Consider the following 18,679-nt stretch of genomic DNA (forward strand, 5'->3'; position numbering starts at 1 on the left):
TGTAAAGAAAGTTTGGATTAATATTACAAGTGTGAATGGTTCCATGATTCATTGATTCATCTCACAAGGAGAGAGAGAGAGAAAGACGATCCTCTTGATCTAGTTGGTGAGACATTTCTCCCCAGACAGTGAGGAGAGGCCCAGGTTGTCCTCCTTGGACAATCCCTCAGGATCGAGGAAGACCTCCTCCACTCTAATTTTGTGGGTTCTGAAGCGACTGATGAGGTCAGTGTAGAGACTGCAGACTCTCCCACAGATGGGGCAGGTAGTTGGTGAGGTGGCATGGTTCTGCCACTGTTTGTGCTGGGCTTGTGTGTACTTCAAATGCGTGCACCTGTGGTTCTCAGTATCATCTTAAATGCTCCTCTTCCACTGAGAGCAGTCATGGGCCAAGGATTCCCAGGAGTCAGAGCTTTTTCTGAGGAAGCTTTAAGCACATTCTGGAATCTTTGCTTCTGTCCACCTGGTAACTCTTTCTTGCAACAGAGCTCTTAATAGAGTATCTGTTTCAGGAGCCTGGTGTCGGATATGTGGATGGGATGGCATGGCCTGCCCTGCCCAATGTAGTCAGCTGTGTGGAATTAGTGCCTCAGTGCTGGGGGGAGGAGAGAACGCTAACAAGAAGTGTTGGAGGAACTCAGCAGGTCAGGCAACATCCATGGAGGGAAATAAACAGTCGAGGTTTTGGGTGGAGACCCCTCATCAGGACTGGAAAGGAAGAGGGCAGAAGCCAGAATAAGAAGGTGGGGGGAGGACCACACGCAGGTAGGTGATAGTTGAGTCCAGGTGAGGGGGGGTAGGTGGGTGGGGAAGGGGGAGGTGTAAGAAGCTAAGAAGTGATGGTTAGAAGAGGCAAAGGGCTGAAGGAGGAGGAATCCGGTAGGAGAGGGCAGTGGACCATGGAATAAAGGGAAAGAGGTGGGGAATAGAAGGGCAGGTCATGAGATCTGCGTCGGGTCTCACCGATGTCGAGGAGGCCGCACTGAATGCAATAAATGACACCCTCGGATTCACAGGTGAAGCGCTGCCTCACTTGGAAGGACTGTCTAGGGCCCAGAGTGTGGTGAGGGAGGACGTATAGGGGCAGGTGTAGTACTTAGTGCAGTTGCAGGGATAAGCGCCGGGAGGGTCATCAGTGGGGAGGGACGAGTGGACAAGGGAGTTGTGGCGAGAGCAATCCCTGCGGGGGAGGTGGGGGGGGTGAGGGGGGTAGGTGATGGGAAGGTGTGCCTGGTGATGGGATCCCGTTGGAGGCGGCAGAAGTTGAGATGCATTGGATGCTGAGGTTTGTGGGGTGGTAGGTGAGGACAAGGGAAACCCTGTCGCTGTTTTGTCAGGAGTAAGGGAAAGGGGGTGAGGAAAGACGTGCAGGAAGTAGAGGAGATGCGGGTGAAGGCAGCATTGACGGTGCTGGAAGGGAAACCCCGTTTACTGAAGGAGGACATCTCAGATGTCCTGGAGTGGAAAGCCTCATCGTGGGAACAGATGCAGTGGAGGCGAAGGAACCGTGAGACGGGGATGGCTTCCTTGCAAGTGAGAGGGTGGGATGAGGTGTAGTCAAGGTAACTGTGGGAGTCCCTGGGTTTGTAAAAGACGTCTATGGTTTGTCTGTCTCCGGAAATGGAGACAGAGAGATCCAGAAAGGGGAGAGGGGTGTTGGAGATGGACCAAGTGAATTTGAGGGAAGGGTGGAAGTTGGAGGCAAAATTGATGAAATTGCCAAGCTCAGCACGGGTGCAGGAAGCAGCCCCAATGCAGTCATCAATGTAGCGGAGAAAGAGTTGGGGAGCGTTACCGGTGTAGGCCTGGAACGTGGACTGCTCCACGTAGCTGATGAAAAGGCAGACATAGCTGGGGCCCATGTGAGTGCCCATGGCTACACCTCTGGTTTGGAGAAAGTGGGAGGAGCCAAAAGAGAAGTTGTTGAGGGTGAGTACCAGTTCTGCCAGATGCAGGAGTGTGGCGGTGGAGGGGAACTGGTTAGGTCTGTTGTCCAGAAAGAAGCGGAGAGCCTGAAGGCCTTCCTGATGGGGGATGGAAGTGTACAAAGACTCGACATCCACAGTGAAAATGAGGCGGTCAGGGCTGGGGAACCGTAAGTTGTTGAAGTAATGGAGGACGTGCGAAGTGTCACGAACGTAGGTGGGAAGGGACTGGACCAAGGGGGAACTTGGAGAATCTGAGGATGTAATTTATTGCAACCGGTGCTCCTGGTGCTGCCTTTATATTGTTGAGACCCAAAGCAGATTGGGTGACTGCTTCATTGAGCACCTTTGCTCTGTCCTCAGCAAAAGCGAGGATGTCCTGGTGGCCACCCACTTCAATTCTACATCCCACTCCCATACTGACATGTCTATTCATGGCCTCCTCTACTGTCTCACTGAAGCCAGACACAGGTTAGAGGAACAATACCTCATATTCCACCTTGGTAGTCTCCAACCTGATGGCCTCAACATCAATTTCTCTAACTTCCAGTAACCCGTCCCCTCTTCTTCCCCCCCTTTTTTCCCCCTCTTTCCTTCCCCCTTGTCTTCCCTCATTCCTGTGGCCCCTTCCCCTCTTCATTTTTCCCTTCGCCTGCCCTCATGACCTGCCCATCTATTTCCTACCTTCCCTTTACTCCATGGTCCACTGCCCTCTCCTGTCAGATTCCTCCTTCTTCAGCCCTTTGCTTCTTCTACCTATCACCTCTCAACTTCTTATGTCTCCCCCCCTCTCTCACTCATCTACCCTCCCCCCTCACCTGGACTCACCTATCCCCTGCCTGCATGTGCTCCTCCCCCTCCCCCTGACCTCCTTATTCTGGCTTCTGCCCTCTTCCTTTCCAGTCTTGATGAAGGGTCTCGACCTGAAACGTCGACTGTTTATTTCCCTCCGTGGATGCTGTCTGACCTGCTGAGTTCCTCCAGCACTTTGTGTGTGTGTGTGTTGCTCCAGATTCCAGCATCTGCAGAATCCCTTGCGTCTCCGTGGAGAGAACGCTGACATTGGTTTGCTTATTCTTCCAGTGAATTTGGAGCACATTGCGGAGACAGTTTTGGTGGTACCTTTCTGGTGCCTTAAAGTGTCGACTGTAGGTAGTTCAGGTCTCAGAAACATATAGGAAAGAATGGATCACTCAAAGTCAAAGTTGAGTTTATTTTCATATGCATAAGTACGTGTGTGCACAGGTGCAATGAAAAACTTACTTGCAGCAGCATCACAGGCACATAGTATTATATAAGTAGAATTCACCAGAAAAACATAAATTAAACATAAATTATACACAAATTTTACAAAGAAGAACACAATTAGAACATAAAAAACAAAGTCCATTGTAAATGCAAAGTGATCAGAGTGGTCACAGTGTTGCTATACTGAGGTAGTGATTAGGGTTGTGCCGGTTGGTTCAAGAACCAAATGGCTGAAGGGAAGTAGCTGTTCTTGATCCTTGTGGTGTGGGACTTCAGGCTTCTGTACCTCCTGCCCGATGATAGTTGTGAGAAGATGGCATGGCCCGGATGGTGGGGATCTTTGATGATGGATGTTGCCTTCTTGAGGCAGCGCCCCCCTGTAGATACTCCCGATGGTGGGAAGGGATGTGCCCGTGATGTATTGGGCTGAGTCCACTACTCTCTGCAGCTTCTTGCGTTCCTGCACATTTGAATTGCTGTACCAGACCGTGATGCGCCCAGTAACCACGAACTTTATGTTAAATCTGAGGTCTTGATCTCCAAACATTCTTTTCTGCGTTTGACCAAAGTCTGTGCTGGTGCTGTGAAGTTAGTGGTGAGTTTCATCATTGCTATTTTTGCGGAGAGCTGACTATGAGAAGTGGTCCATGTTTTCCAGGGCCTTGCTGTGAACATTTATTGTTGGAGGATGGGCCTGAGTACAGAGTGAGAGACACAGCACACTCAGACTGCAGAAAGATAGTTAGCACATTTGTTCCCTCCAGCTAGTTTCATGTCGTCATTCTTCGTTTCCTCCAACCAAGGGTTTGAAGGAATTTGGTCTATGAGCAGCTCCCTATAAAGCGTCTGTCTGCCCTGTGACTGCCAGGCGTTGAAAGCACCTTTTGTCTGTGATGGTGCAGGACATTGTGGCACTGTGCATGTTTACGGGTTAATTAGTGCAGACAATTGCCTTTGCACAGGCTGATGTTGAAGTGAAATGAAGTGTTAAGGAATCTGAATTGCTGTGCACTGTCACAGCAAGTGGGATGGGGGATAGAGAGTAACAGTTACCTCGCTGAATAAATTAGTAGGCTCTTTTTGTGATGTTTAGATCAAGGGCTTTCCTTTTGTTTTGTTCACCCTCTCTTTGTCTCCCCAGCTCTCGGAAGAAGCAAGGCGAGGATTTGCATCCCTCACCGATCCAGTGGAGGGTCTCCTGGTGATGCTGGAGAACTGCAATGACTGGAGAAAGGGAAAGAAACAGTCCCTGGCACATTTCCTCATTGGCCAGTTTAATAGTTGGATAAAAGAGAATGCAAAAGTTCAGCAGGTTGGCAAAGGAGCAACTAATTTCACTGATTGAGACTATGCTCAGTACTGCATGTGGTTCAGGTATTAAAGTTCATTTAAAACAGATCGATAGATTTCAAGGGATATGGAGATGATGCAGGAAAATAGCACTGAGGTCGAAGATCATCTTCGATCTTGATGAATGGTGGAGCAGGCTTTAAGGCTTTTCAATATAGTTTGAAGAGGTTAAAAAAAACTATAGTTTGTTACTTCAATCAAAAATTAAATCAAATTGATCAGACAGGTTCTCCCCCTATTCAAATCATGCTATCTTTGATTAATCCTTAAAAGGGCTTCAGTAATCCCTTGCCTCCCATAGCAGCCTGAGATGCATCTTGGCAGGAATTTATCCACTGTTAAGGCCGCTAAAACATCTAATACCTCCTCCCTGTTAATGATTAAATATACTAGAAATTCAGTCCCCCTTCCTGAATTCTCCAGCTTCAGTGCCCTTTTCCTTAGTGAATACAGATGAGAAGTATTCGCTTAAGGTGTCACCTATGTCCTGCAGCTCCACATGCAGATTGTTCTTATGGTCCCCACGGTTTACTTGGTTACCCTGTTGCTCTTAATATACTTATAACGTGGTGTGGGCTTTTCTTTAATCTTGTCCACTAGTGATATTTCTTACCCTCCTCCCCCCACCCCCAAATTTTTCTTTTAAATACCTCCTTAAACCTTTATTACTGCTGAAGGGTCTCTCCCATTTGGAGTTCTGTACACTTGCCAGATGCTACCTTTTTGTGTCAGTCCTCTATCCCTTGATTTCCAAGTTTCCTTGCACTTGCTGACTTTACCTTTCACCCTTTTTGGGAACGTGTTGACCCTGAACTCTCATTATTTCACTTTTGAATGACTCCCACTTGTCAGATACAAGTAGCTGCTCCCGGTCCACTTTTTCCAAGTCCTATGTTATGTTTCTGAAATTGAAATTCCTACAATTCAGGACCTTAACTTCCAAACCATTCTATTCATTTCCATAAATACCTTGGAACTTAACAAGTTATGGTCACTATCTTCAAAATGCTCTCCCATGGGCACTTTCATCACTAGCCTGGCTACATTGCCCAAGATTACATATTACACTGCCCCTTCTCCAGAAGGGGGAATTCTGGCTCAAACCCCCCGCACTGGAAGGACTTTAAGTTCCATCCCCTTTGAGTCTTTCATACTAAGGCAATCCCAGTTAATATTGGGGGGAGTTGAATTCCCTACTACTGTAACCCTGTCACTCTTGCACCTCCCTGTAATTTGTACCTGCTTCTCTATGTCTTGCTGACTGTAGGAATCCAGTAGTATACCCCCGGCAGAGTGATTGCCCCCTTTGTGTTCCTAAGTTCTGTCTGAATGGTCTTGTTTGAAGAGCTTTCCAGAATATCCTCCCTCATTACTGCAGTAATGGACTACCTCATCAGTATTGCAATGCTTTGTCCTCTTTTACATCCCCTCCCTATCACAGTTGAGGATTCTCTACTCAGGAACATGGAGTTGTCCCTGCTGCCCTTCATTCAACCATGTTCTTGTGATAGCAACAACACTCCCACGTGCTGAACAACACTCAAGGTTCATCTGCCTTGCTAGTCAAACTCCTTGCATTGAAGTAGATGCAATTTAACCTTCCATTTCTCCCATGTGCCTTCTGCACCCCCCTCCACCCATGTACCTCATCACGCCCACATCTGCTCTGTTTACTGGACTGGCAGTTTTCCTTCTATATTTTACTGTATCTTCCCTCTAATTGTACATCTACTGTGTCCCATTCCACTGCCAAATTAGTTTAAACCCTTCTCAACAGCAATTGCAAACCTTCCTGCAACAATGCTGCCCCTTTTCTAGTTCAGGTATAACCCCTCTAGCTTGTACAGTCCCACCTTGCCAGACACAGTCCTAGTGATCCAGAAATCTTAAGCCCTCCCTCCTACACCATCTCTTTAGCCACATATTCATCTGACCTGTCTTCCTTTTCCTATATCCATCAGTGTGTGACACCAGAAGTAATCCAGGGATTACAGCCTTAAAGTGTCCAGTTCTTTATCTGTGACTCAGCTCCATAAATTTGTGTTGCAGGACTTCATCCATTTTATTTTATGAATGTTGTTAGAAACAATGTGGACCATAATGTCTGTCTGTTCTTCCAGTGGTGTTGGTGAGGGAGTGCCAGGATTTAGACCTAGAGATGATGAAGGACCAGCTGTTTCTATGTCAGGATGGTGTGTGACTTGGAAGGGAATGTGCAAGTTCCCAAGCCCCTGTTGCCTTTGTGCTTCTTTGTGATATAATGATCATGTGTGAATAATTCTGGTTGTTGATTGTGAGTGGTCCTAATGAAAGATAGTTGATAGGGCCTGAGTCATGCTGGTCAAGATTGGGTGTGGGCAGCTCTATGAAATGATAATTGATCACTTATGGGTGTTGATGACCATTGACTGCATGTGAATCATACTACTTAACTGATTGAGTAGTATTGATCAATGATAATTTATCATGTGTGTGCTTCTGAGTAACAACAATTGATTGTGTGATCAATGGCAGTTGATTGCTTACGAGTAATGCTTAAAAATAATTAATCATATGTCAGTGATTCTGCTAAATGACAATTGTGCTTGAGAGGCTCTCACCAAAAATCATTAATCATGTGAGTCACTTTGATCAAAGAGCAGTTTTGAGCAATGATAATTAATCATTTGTGAGTAGTGTTTGGTACGATTATATGTGAGTGGTGTCGATCATTGAGTTGTTATGATCAATGAAATGATCATGTTTATGTATTTCTGATCAGTAATGATCATGTGGAAATGGAGTATCAATTAAATTCCAATAACCTACTGTCCAACTGTTTGGAAGAACCAATAGTTTAACATCTGGCTCACCAGATGATATTTGGGGAACTCACTTTCAGTTCACTGGGTCTCCAGTTTCCATGCTCCCTTTCAATGCACTGTGGCCCCGGTTCTCATGCTGTTTTTCAGTTCACTGGGACCTCAGTTCCTGCACTCCCTTTTGACTCGTTGGGACCCCAGTTCCCGTGCTTCCTTTCAACTCAGTGGGCCTCAGTTCCCAAGCTCCTTTTAAACTTCCTGCGTTCACTGGAAAATTTATTAAAATACAGTGAATTAAATGTGTGTTGGAGTATTTATAGGAATAACATCCAATAGTCTGGAAAATCTAAAAGTCTGGCACCACCAAAGTCCCGAGTGTGATAGTTTTAATGTGGTGCTAATCAATACTTGATCATGCAGTCGTGGTTGTTGTTGTAGATGACAATTGATTGTGTGTGTGAATTGTTCTGATCAATGCCATTGTATGTGAGTTCTGATCAGTACTGATTGTGAGCAATTCTGATCATTGATATATGTGTGATCCTGTGTAGTTGGTGCTGATTGATGATGATTGATTGTGGGTGAATATTGTTAGTTAAAGAAACTTGATAGTTAATGTTATCAGTGTGTGTGCAAGGTGGTAGTTATGTATGACTAGTGATTATTGCTGATAATTATGTTTGATGAGACTAATGAGGAAGTTGTTTTAACAGATGGCTTGTGAATAAAATGTAATGCTTCTTCCTCTTTTTTTTTCCCTGTCCACACCACTCACTTCTGCTAAAGCCATGTCAAAAGCGAAACATGCTGCAGCCCAGAATCATCTCTTTGTTCACCGTGGTTCCAACCAACTTGTTTGACCAGCTGATTTCCCTGTTTGAAATGGATATAGCTGACACGTCCTCCCTGCTCAGTCTGATCAAGATTCTGTGCATCAAGAGCAAGTATAAGGAGGTGAGGTGTGTCATACTGTTGAACGGAAAACACTTTCTCAGTTATTGATAACTTTCTGCCTCAGACTCCTGTTGCCTTGTTTCATTTATAAGTGAGAGGTGCTTTCCCTGCCAGCTGCCAATATCTTTTAGTTGTTAACTGAACAAAACTTGAAAGAAGCCAAAAAAATTATGTAGCAGCTTGATAAACATTTGAATAACATTAAGTAGTACTGTATAATGGAATGTGATAACTTACTCGGTTCTTGTCTCACAATTTACAGATGTTCATAATCTATTACCATCCTCTTTGGCAACATACTTAGACAGTTTCCTGTTCTTCACTAATACAATGTGATTTCTTGATTCTCCAATTCCATGCTCTGCTTTTCCCAAAGGATTTAACTGTTTTGCAGTTCAGGGCAGCTTGGATCTTTACGTGCATATTATTAATGATGTATTACCAAGGAATACTAAATGATGATGTATAAATATCAGTCTATTCAGTCATGGCCTGAGTTGTTGTAATCCTGTCACCTTCACCCAATTCAGTAAATACCTGCATCGTTGAATCCAATTGAGAACTTTGCTACATATCCTCCAACATGTGGTCAAGCAGTGCGGAACATGCTAATGTGTTGGGGCATTTTAAGATCAAGAAGGTGGTGCTGGGTCTCTTGCAGAGCATTAAAGTGGATATATCCCATGTTACTGAAAGAGGCAAGAGAGGAGATTGCTGGAGCCTTGACAAAGATGTTTATATCATCACTAGCAACAGGCGAGGTCTCAGAGGACTGAAGAGTAACCAATGTGTTCTTTTATTCGAGAAGGGAAATAGGGATAATCCAGGGAGTTATAGGCCGGTGAGCCTCACATCAGAGGCAGGGAAGCTATTGGAGAGGATTCTTAGAGATAGAATTTACTCAAATTTGGAAAAACATTGTCTTATTAGGGACAGTCAGCGTGGCTTTGTGCAGGGCAGGTCATGTCTTACAAACTTGATTGAGTTTTTTGAGGAAGTGATGAAGCTGGTTGATGAGGGAAGGCAGTGGGTGTTGTCTACATGGACTTCAGTAAAGCATTTGACATGGCCCCTCATGGTAGGCTGATCCAGAACATCAAGATGCATTTGGTTTCAGAGTTGGCTTGCCCATCGAAGACAGAGGCTGGAGGGGTGTTATTCTGGCTGGAGGTCTCTGACCGGTGGTGTTCCACAGGGATCTGTGCTGGGACCTCCGCTGTTTGTGATATACAGTATATAAATGACTTGGAAGGAACGGAGGGATATGGATCATATGCAGGCAGAAGAGAATTAGTTTAATTCGGCGTCGTGTTCAGCCCAGGTATCACGGACTAACGGGTCTGTTCGGGTGCTGTACATTGCCATGTCAAGCCCAGAAATCCCTTCTGGTGCTATGACACTGGCATTTTGTTGCTAGAGTTTTGCAGTCTTTTACAATGCAAATTATGATGATATCTCAGCTATATGTAAATTATTTAAAAGACTTTTATTGAGATGGATATATTAAATGACACATTGCAGCCCTCGGGTCACGGTGCCAGTTTCCTCCCATGTCCCAAAGATGTGCCAGTAGGTTAATTGGCTTAGTGTAAATTATCCCCAGTGTCGGTAAATGGCAAAAGGGGATTTGATGGGCACATGAGGGAGAATAGGATGTAGGGCTACAGGGTCATAAATTGGAGAATAGGACTGTTGGGATTGCTCACTTGGGAGCCAGCACAGACAAGATGGGCTGAATAGCCTACTTCTGGTTTGTAATAATTAAATAAGTATCTGAGCAGAGCAAGCTGTGCCAGGATGAGCAGAGGGAATGATCGACAGGACAGCTTGTGTAATGTGGTCATCTGCTCCCCTTTAAGGACAGAGAGGGTGTCTGGTTGCGAATTAATGAGACTTTTCAGTACTTTCCACACATTCCTTTGGGACGAAAAGAAATTCTTGTAACTGGCCTGTTGTCTGATGAGCAGGGCAGCTTGGCATAGTCCACTGCCCTATGATATTACTAGGTCTGCTGAAAATCCCCAATCAAAATATGTCACTTTTGATTTGAGGGTATCACAATGCAATTAGCAGTGATATTTTATAGCCAGAAGTGGAAACCTCTCCCTGGGGTTGCTGCTCACCATTGTGTGATATAGCTGGGATCATTTATCAATGCTGTATCATTCTGACCTATTGAACCCAAGGGGAAAGAAAACGCAAAACCTTTCTCATGTCCCTGCTCTTGCCTCACTTTTGAATTGCTGAGCAAAAAAGAACCATAATTTGAGCAAAGTGCTCTTTTTGCAGAGACTTTATGTATCCCAGGAATTCAGTATGCAGATTGTATCAATAGGACAGGATAATGAGACTGTGTTGAAGGCTCGCTGTTGGTCATTTACATGGTCTTATCTGTGGTAACTGTTTTTGTCCAGTCTGTCAGAGCTGGGTATTAACCCTTCATGCACTGTGTGCCACCCTGTTTGGTGCTGTGAAAATCTTTGCTATGTTTTGGGGGATATTCATTACCACTTGAGTTTTCAGTTTTTTTGTGACATTTTATTCAAGTAAGTGACAAAATGATGAGCTGCTTTGATGAAAAGAAATTGTTTCCAGAAGAATCGGAAGCAGCAGTTTTATTATAATTAGCAAGAGAATTTGTGGACTGGATTACATGTCAGAAAGGTTTGTGGAAGCAGATTCAATAGTTCTAAAGGAAATTGAATATATTTTTGAAAGGGATAAAATTTGCAGGCCTGTGAGGAAAAGCAATTAGGAAATCCTCAGTGGATGAGGATAGACATGGACCAAATTACCACCACGTGCTGTATCTTACTTTGATTTTGGTCTCGCCTAAACAATGAGCACTGTAATGGAACAGAGAGGGGGGGTTGCCCTTGTGAAGGAGCTATACTGGAATTAACACACAGGAGAGAAGCAATGTTTTGGCAGGTGGAGAATTGACAGCACATTCTGGTGCCGTGCCTTGGAATGATGCCTTGGCAATTCTGTTCAAGCTTCTGCATGTGGCATGTTCTCAGCACATCCAGCAATGGCAGAGTAAGGCAGATTTAGTTCTAGCTTCAGTGCTGCATACAGATTTCACTTGTAGACCAGACAGAAGACAGGAAATGAGGGGAAAATGCTATTAACCAAATTATGATAATATAACAATGTACTTAAAAAGGTTTATAAAATGGTGAATGAGATCAAAAGTAAACAGGTTTTTGTCTTATTGTTGGGTAGCAACCTACTAACTATATGTCCAACATTCATGCAATCAGGGGTCTAAACACAGACTGCAGGGCTTCAAGGAGGATGCTCATCACCACCACCTTAATGACTATTGGAGAAGGGAAATAAATGCTGACCTTGCCAGGAAAACTGCAGAATGATTAAAAGAAGAGTCTGCATTTGGACTCCCTGATATAGAGGCGGCCATGTCATAAGTAAAATTAGGACTAAAGCACGGCTTCACCTACAGATTGTGTTTGGGGTTCAATACGGTGGGGTAAGAGGGAAGATATTGTGCCTGTTGTGGTTTCACAGGAAGACATTGTGAGAAGAACATGCCAATGAATTGACGGAATGAGGGTGATAGAGAAGTGGACAAGGTGTTGTGAGCAGCCCCTTTGGGAACATGAAAAGGAGGTGGAAGTGGTTTTCTCACTCGCCTGGGAACAGCTCTGTGACCGGTCCAGGTTACAGGGCTACAAGGAAATAAGGGGAATGGGTTTGCTCTCTGCGAGCCAGCATAGACCTGATGGACCAAATGGTGTCCTTCTGTGTTGTAAGTAACTATGTAAGTAACTATGTAAGTTACTGAGCAAGCCAAGTTGTGCCAGGATGAATAGAGCCAAATTCACTGAAAGGATAACTTCAGTGTCCTCTCCCAGGCTAACGTGTCCAGTGTTGAAGCCCTGGTTACTCTTAGTCAGCTATGTTGGGCAAGCCACATCATTCACATGTTTGACACCAGACTCCTGAAACAAATACTTTTCCAAGCTCTGCCATGGCAGAGGTTACCAGACAGAAATAGATTTCAGGATGTCCTCAAAGATTCATTGAGGAAGTCTCATTGAGGAAGTCCCATCGAGTCCTGGGAATCTCTGGCCCATGACTGCTCAAAATGGAGAAGGAGTATTTGGAATAGTGTTGAGACTCTTGAGTCCTTTCATCGGAGCATGCAGGAACCCTGTGTAAATGGTAGAAGGAGTGCATCACCTCTCAAACTGGTGCATTGAAGGTGGAATTAACTCAAGGTAGACCTGGTAGGAAAATCAGTGAGCACACAGCTAGACCTGTGGAGAGGGCAATGGTTCGATATTTCTGACATCCAGAGCATTTATGGATTTCTGGAGAAGTTGTTGAGCATAAGGGACCTTTAACCTACACAGTACAAGTGGAAGATAGACATGTTCACATTCACATGGACCACTCCTGACCATCACAAGTTCCAACACGGTGACCTGATTATCTTGATTGGGAAGAATGAGACATGGATGACTTTGCTGCTACTCGTGGGACTGCAGCAGAACCTCGTCCGCAGGATAATGAACGTCTGGTCTCAGCAGCACCTTGTTACTCCTGAGTAAAGGTACTCACTGCAACAACAGACATCTCGCATCTACTGTGATGGAGTGTTTTGAGAGGTTGGTCATGGCTAGAATTAACTCCTGCCTGAGCAAGGACCTGGATCTGCTGCAATTTGCCTACCGCCACAACAGGTCTACAGCAGACGCATTCTCACTGGCTCTGCACTTGGCTTTGGAGCACCTAGACAACAGCAAAACATATGTCAGGCTGCTGTTTATTGTTTACAGCTCGGCTTTCAACACCATCTTCCCTCAGTGTTAATCAACAAGCTTCAAAACCTGGGCTTCTGTACCTCCCTCTGCAACTGGATCCTTGACTTCCTTATCGAGAGACCACAGTCAGTGTGGATCGGTAGTAACATCTCCTCCTGTGCTGACAGTCAACACAGGTGCACCTCAAGGATGTGTGTTTAGCCCACTGCTCTGCTCAATCAAGACTGTGGCTAGGCACAGCTCAGACACCATCTATAAATTCGCTGATGACACCACTGTTGTTGGCAGAATCTTAGATGGCGATGTGGCAAACAGGAGTGAGATAGATCAGCTGGATGAGTGGCGTCAACCAGCCTCGCGCTCAGTGTCAGCAAGACCAAGGAATTGATTGTGGACTTCAGGAAGGAGGAGTCGGGAGAACACACACGAGTCTTCATTGTAGGGTCAGTGGTGGGAAGGACGAGCAGCTTCAAGTCCCTGGGCATCAACATCTCAGAGGATCTATCTTGGGCCCAACACATTGATGCAGTCATGAAGAAGGCACGCCAGCGGCTGTACTTCATTAGAAGTTTGAGGATATTTGGTATGTCATCAAAGACTCTTGCAAATTTCTACAGATGTACGGTGGAGTACATTCTGACTGGTTGCATCACCGCCTGGTATGGAGGCTCCAATGTGCAGGATCAAAAGAGGCCACAGAGGGTTGTAGACTCGGCCAGCTTCATCATGGGCACAACCCTCCCCACCATAGAGGACATCTTCAAGAGGCAGTGCCTCAAGAAGGTGGCATTCTTCATTAAGGACCCTCACCACCCGGGACATGCCCTCTTCATATTATGACCATCGGGGAGGAGGTACAGGAGGTACAAGTTCCACACTCATCGGTTCAGGAACAGCTTCTTCCCCTCCGCCATTAGATTTCTGAACGGTCCATGAACCCATAAACACTACCTCGTTATTCCTCTTTTGCACTATTTATTTATTTTTGTAAATTATAGTAATTTTTATGTCTATGTCTTGCACTGTACTCCTGCCACAAAACAACAAATTTCACGACATATGTCAGTGGTAATAAACCTGATTCTGAACAGAAGGTATGAGAGAGACTTGACTTTTAAATTGGATCTATCTGATTGTGTTTGGTTAGTTGACAACAAGTTCTAATAAATGAGCAAAGTAATCCCCTGAACGTGATCTGGGGTTGATCAGTTTGTATCAGTGCAGGGTCTGTGCTGAGGAGCAGTTATAACCTGCATTCTCTTGTTGAGGGAAGTATAATGTGAGGGGAGGAGTGTAGTATATTGTGTTGTAGAATTCAGATGTGTAGGAATGTGAGAAGCTGCAGAGAGTAGTGGACTCTGCCCAATACATCACGGCACATCCCTCCCCACCATCGGGAGTATCTACAGGAGGTGCTGCCACAAGAAGGCAACATCCATCATCAAAAATCCCCACCATCCGGGCCATGCCATCTTCTTGGAGCTACCATTGGGCAGGAGGTACAGAGGCCTGAAGTCCCACACCACAGGGTTCAGGAACAGCTACTTCCCTTCAACCAATTGGTTCTTGAACCAACCAGCACAACCCTAAGCGCCACAGTTCAGCAACACGATGACCACTTTGCACTAAAATGGACTTTGTTTTTTTTCTGTTCTAATTGTGTTCTTGTAAAAATTGTGTATAATTTGTTTTTCTTGTGAATGCTGCTTATATGAAGCTCTGTGCCTGTGATGCAGCTGCAAGTAAGTTTTCTATTGCACCTGTGCACACATGTACTTGTGCATGTGACAATAAACTCGACTTTGCCTTTGCCTTTGACTTTGGTAGGAGTGTCTGTCTGCCTTGGGTTACCATAATGCTGACTTACCAGTGGATAACCAGCAGGGGGAGTCTGGAGGAGAAATAGAAATAAATACGGCTGCGCTCAGATGAACAACACATGGCTTGATATCCCTCTCTATTAAAATAATGAAGGTTATTGCACTTGGTTTTAAAATTGTTCAAATCAATCATTGCTTTCTCCCCTTCCTAGGCTCGTGCTTGTATCACTTCATTGAGCTTCAGGGTAGGTAGTTCAGTGAATGGGATTGATAAACAGGTAGCTCTATGGCACATATGCACTATCATTATTAATGCAGTCTGTCATACTCAGTGAAAATGCTGGGTCTCTCTGCCTTAAAGGTCATTCAAAAAACAACTGTTAATGAAATGCTATTAATAGCAATGTCTTGAGATCCTGACTATGTCTATTCACTTGATCCACAGGCTGTGCTACTGAGCATAAAACTGAATCTGCAGTCGCAGCTGAACATAGAGGAGGTAAGTAGGTAACTGGATTCACACTGGGAAATGGAGGAGTTAGCGGGAGGACAACAAAACTGCATTCCAGATCCATATAACTGTTGATTGGCCTGGGCTTGAAGATTTATTGGGGAGCATTCCCACTGCTGCTAGTTGCCGATAAGTTTCCATGTCTACAAGACATTAGCAGCAAAGTGCTACATTCCCTGCTTAATGTTTTTTCCCTCTATGGGGGCGAAACATGTTCATTGACGTTTCTGATCGAGACTTGGCATCAGGCCTGAGAAGGAACAGGAAAGATTGCCTGTATATCACAGAAAGAAGTGGGGTGGGTTAGAACTGGTAGGTGATAGCTGGAACCAGATGGGAGGAATGGACAAAGGGAGAAGAAAGCTGGGAGAATAGGTGAGTGTGTGTTGGTTACCTGAAACTGGAAAATTCAATATTCATGCCATTGGGTTGTAAGCCTCCCAAGTGGAATATGGGATGTTTTTCTTTCAATTTGTGTTTGGCCTCTGTAGCAATGGAGAAGGCTGAGGACAGACGGGTCAGTGTGGAAGTGGGAGAGAGAGAGTTAAAATGACATAAAATCAGAAGCTCGCGATGGCTGTTGCACTGTGGTCCGGTTATTCTGGACCTGTTTTTGCTCTGCCTTTATCATTTGCTGTCCCTTGTTGCTCTTAGTTTCTCGTGTCTACAGGTGTCACTCTGGGTCTCTCTTCTCCCTGCCCCTGTTCTTCGTCCAGGGAATCAAAAAACTGATGATACTCAAAATAAAAACACAAATGCTGGACATGTGCAGAAGAGGCAGCATCTGTGTTGAAGGTGACATAATGGCGCAGGTAATAGAACAGCTGCCTCACAGCTCCAGAGACTTGGGTTCAATCCTGAACTCCCAGACATTGCAGTCTGTGTAGAGTTTGCACGTACTCCCTGTGACCGGATGGGTTTCCCCTGGGTGTTCTGGTTTCCTCCCACCTCCCAAAGACATACGGGTTGGTAGGTTAATTGGACCCTGTAAATTGCCTCGAAGGTGTAGGTGAGTGGTATAATCTGAGGGTACTGGATGGGAACGTGGGGAGAATAAAATGAATTAGGGTAGGATTAGTGTAAAAATGGGTGCTTGTTGGTTGGCGTGAACTCAGTAGCCAGTTTTTCTGCTGTATCTTTCTGTGACTTTGTGACTAGGAGAAATTGGGTTTCAGGCCACTAACCTTTGTTCAGAGCCATGGTTCTCCCTTGGCTGTGTCTTTGTCCCTCTAGCGACAGTGCCTTTGACTTCGCTGCTCCCACTCTAGAATTCTCTTGCCTGTTCATCACTCCTTCCACACCTAAAATCCCCACTCTCATTCTTATGAATTTCAGCCGATTTTGTATTTTGTGGCCAGATGGTTCTGCCATATACAGTGTCATAAACCCTTCACTCTTTCCTTACCAGTCCATGTTAACTCTTCATATCCAAATAAATTTCTCCTTTTCTAGTATTTCTCTATCTAGCTGAATACCTCTTGGTACTCAATTCGAGAACCCAGTCTCAATATGAGTTCTTCTCTCTGGTACAGATGTGTATTCCCCTGCTCCTTCAGGATGATATGAGCCTGGTGGAGGCATACGTAGATGACTATCCAGAGCTACAGAATCGTTTGCTACAAGTGCTGGACTCGTTGTGCCACCCATCTGACAGCACAGGAAACACACAAAGGTACTCCTCCAGAGTCATCACTGAAAGATGCTCAGCAAAGATGGCTTGGCTGAGTTGGTAAATACAGTGGTACTGCCAATCGGTTGTGCTATGCTAGCATTTCTCGGGCAGGGTGGCACAAGGAAGCAATGATTGAGAGTGCTTCTGAAGTGCAAATAGTGGCTTCAAACAAGGTCATTTCCTTTTATCAGCAAGTTCTTGGAGAAGTGAGCATGCTTACAGCTTGCACTTGCATGAACCTCAGCTGATGGCTGCATTGCCTCTACAGTTAAATACTGTGCTTGTTGAATAAGGCATAAAAACAGCAGAGTAAAGCACCAGTGGGCTTCATCTTGACTGTAGATAGGAGAAAATGGGGCGGAGATGGGAGAGGGTGGGGCAGGGACTGGAGGTGGACGAGGGAGGCGCAGGGAGCGGAGGTGGGGAAGGTTGGTGCAGGGTCCAGAGATTGGGGAGGGTGGGACAGAGTCTGGAGATGGGGGAAGGCTTTGAGAGAACTGGCTATAAAGTTAGTGAATGCACTGGTTGCCATCTTCCAAAATTCCATGGATTCTAGAATGGTTCCCACAGATTAAAAGGTAGCATGGATCTATTTAAGATAGGAGGGAGAGAGGAAATGGGAAACAACAGATCAGTTCGCCTGATCCCACTATTAGGGAAATGCTAGAATCCATGTTTAAGGGAGGGATAATAGAGCACTTTGAAAATAATGTGATTAGACACGATATGGATTTATTGATGGGAAATAATTGACAAATATTGTAATTTGAGGTTGTAACTTGCAAAATAGATAAGGGGGATCCAAGGGATGTGATGTATTGGGAAATTTAGAAGACCTTTGATAAGGCGCCACACAGCATAAAATTAGAGCACATAGAATTGAGGTTAAAATACTGACATGGACTGAGCACTGGTGAATGGACCAAAAAGAATAAGGGGGTCATTTTTGGCTTGGGTGGCTGTGACTAGTGAGGTGTCATGAGGATCAGTGCTTGTGCTCCAGCTGTTCACAATCTATATCAATAATTTGCATGAGAGATCAAGTATAATAATCCAAGTTTACTGATGATGTAAAGCTGGGTGGTACTATGGGTTGTGAAAAGCATGTAGTGAGGCTTTAGAGGGATGTAGGTAGGCTGTGAATGGGTGAGAATGTGGCAGAGGAAGGAAAAATGAGTTCAGCCACCTTAGTAGATTTTTTAAATGGTGAGAGATTGAAAGATATTGCTGTTCAGAGGCACCTGTGTGTACTTGTACGCAGATCTCTGAAAGTTAATTTGCATGTACAGCTGGTGAATAGGCAGACAAATAATTTATTGGCCTGCATTGGAAGAGTATTTGAGTATAAAAGCTGTCTTTTGGATTGGGGTTTTAAATATTCAGGGATTGGATATTAAGGGAAACAAGGGACATGGGTTTAAGTGCAGGAAAGTGGTGTTGAGGGAAAGTAATCTTACTGAATGAAGCAACAGGCATGAAGTGTCAAATGGCCTACTTGTATTTCTTTTTCTTATGTTCCTATGTTCTTAGACTGGAGATCTGGTTTAGAGTTTTGGGGAAGGGGTGTGGGGGAGGGCTGGGGAAGAGTTGGAGGTTGGGAGGACTGGGAAG

At 44.9% G+C, this 18,679-nt stretch overlaps 1 protein-coding gene across 7 annotated transcripts in view; it reads left to right on the forward strand.

The window, feature by feature from the left end:
- The window catches only part of exd3 (exonuclease 3'-5' domain containing 3), a 137,622-nt gene that overhangs the window by 31,190 nt on the left and 87,753 nt on the right, over positions 1–18,679 (forward strand). For 6 of the 7 annotated variants that reach the window (XM_052037326.1, XM_052037330.1, XM_052037332.1 and 3 more), the window contains 4 exons: positions 4,315–4,485; positions 8,111–8,278; positions 15,331–15,384; positions 16,929–17,068. In XM_052037326.1, coding sequence (XP_051893286.1) covers positions 4,315–4,485; positions 8,111–8,278; positions 15,331–15,384; positions 16,929–17,068 — 533 coding nt within the window. Of the gene's footprint in view, positions 1–4,314; positions 4,548–8,110; positions 8,279–15,330; positions 15,385–16,928; positions 17,069–18,679 lie in introns of those variants that run through there. The other variant, XM_052037333.1, reaches the window with a different exon arrangement.

This window comes from Pristis pectinata, chromosome 23 (genome assembly GCF_009764475.1).
Source record: "Pristis pectinata isolate sPriPec2 chromosome 23, sPriPec2.1.pri, whole genome shotgun sequence".
NCBI classification, from domain to species: domain Eukaryota; kingdom Metazoa; phylum Chordata; class Chondrichthyes; order Rhinopristiformes; family Pristidae; genus Pristis; species Pristis pectinata.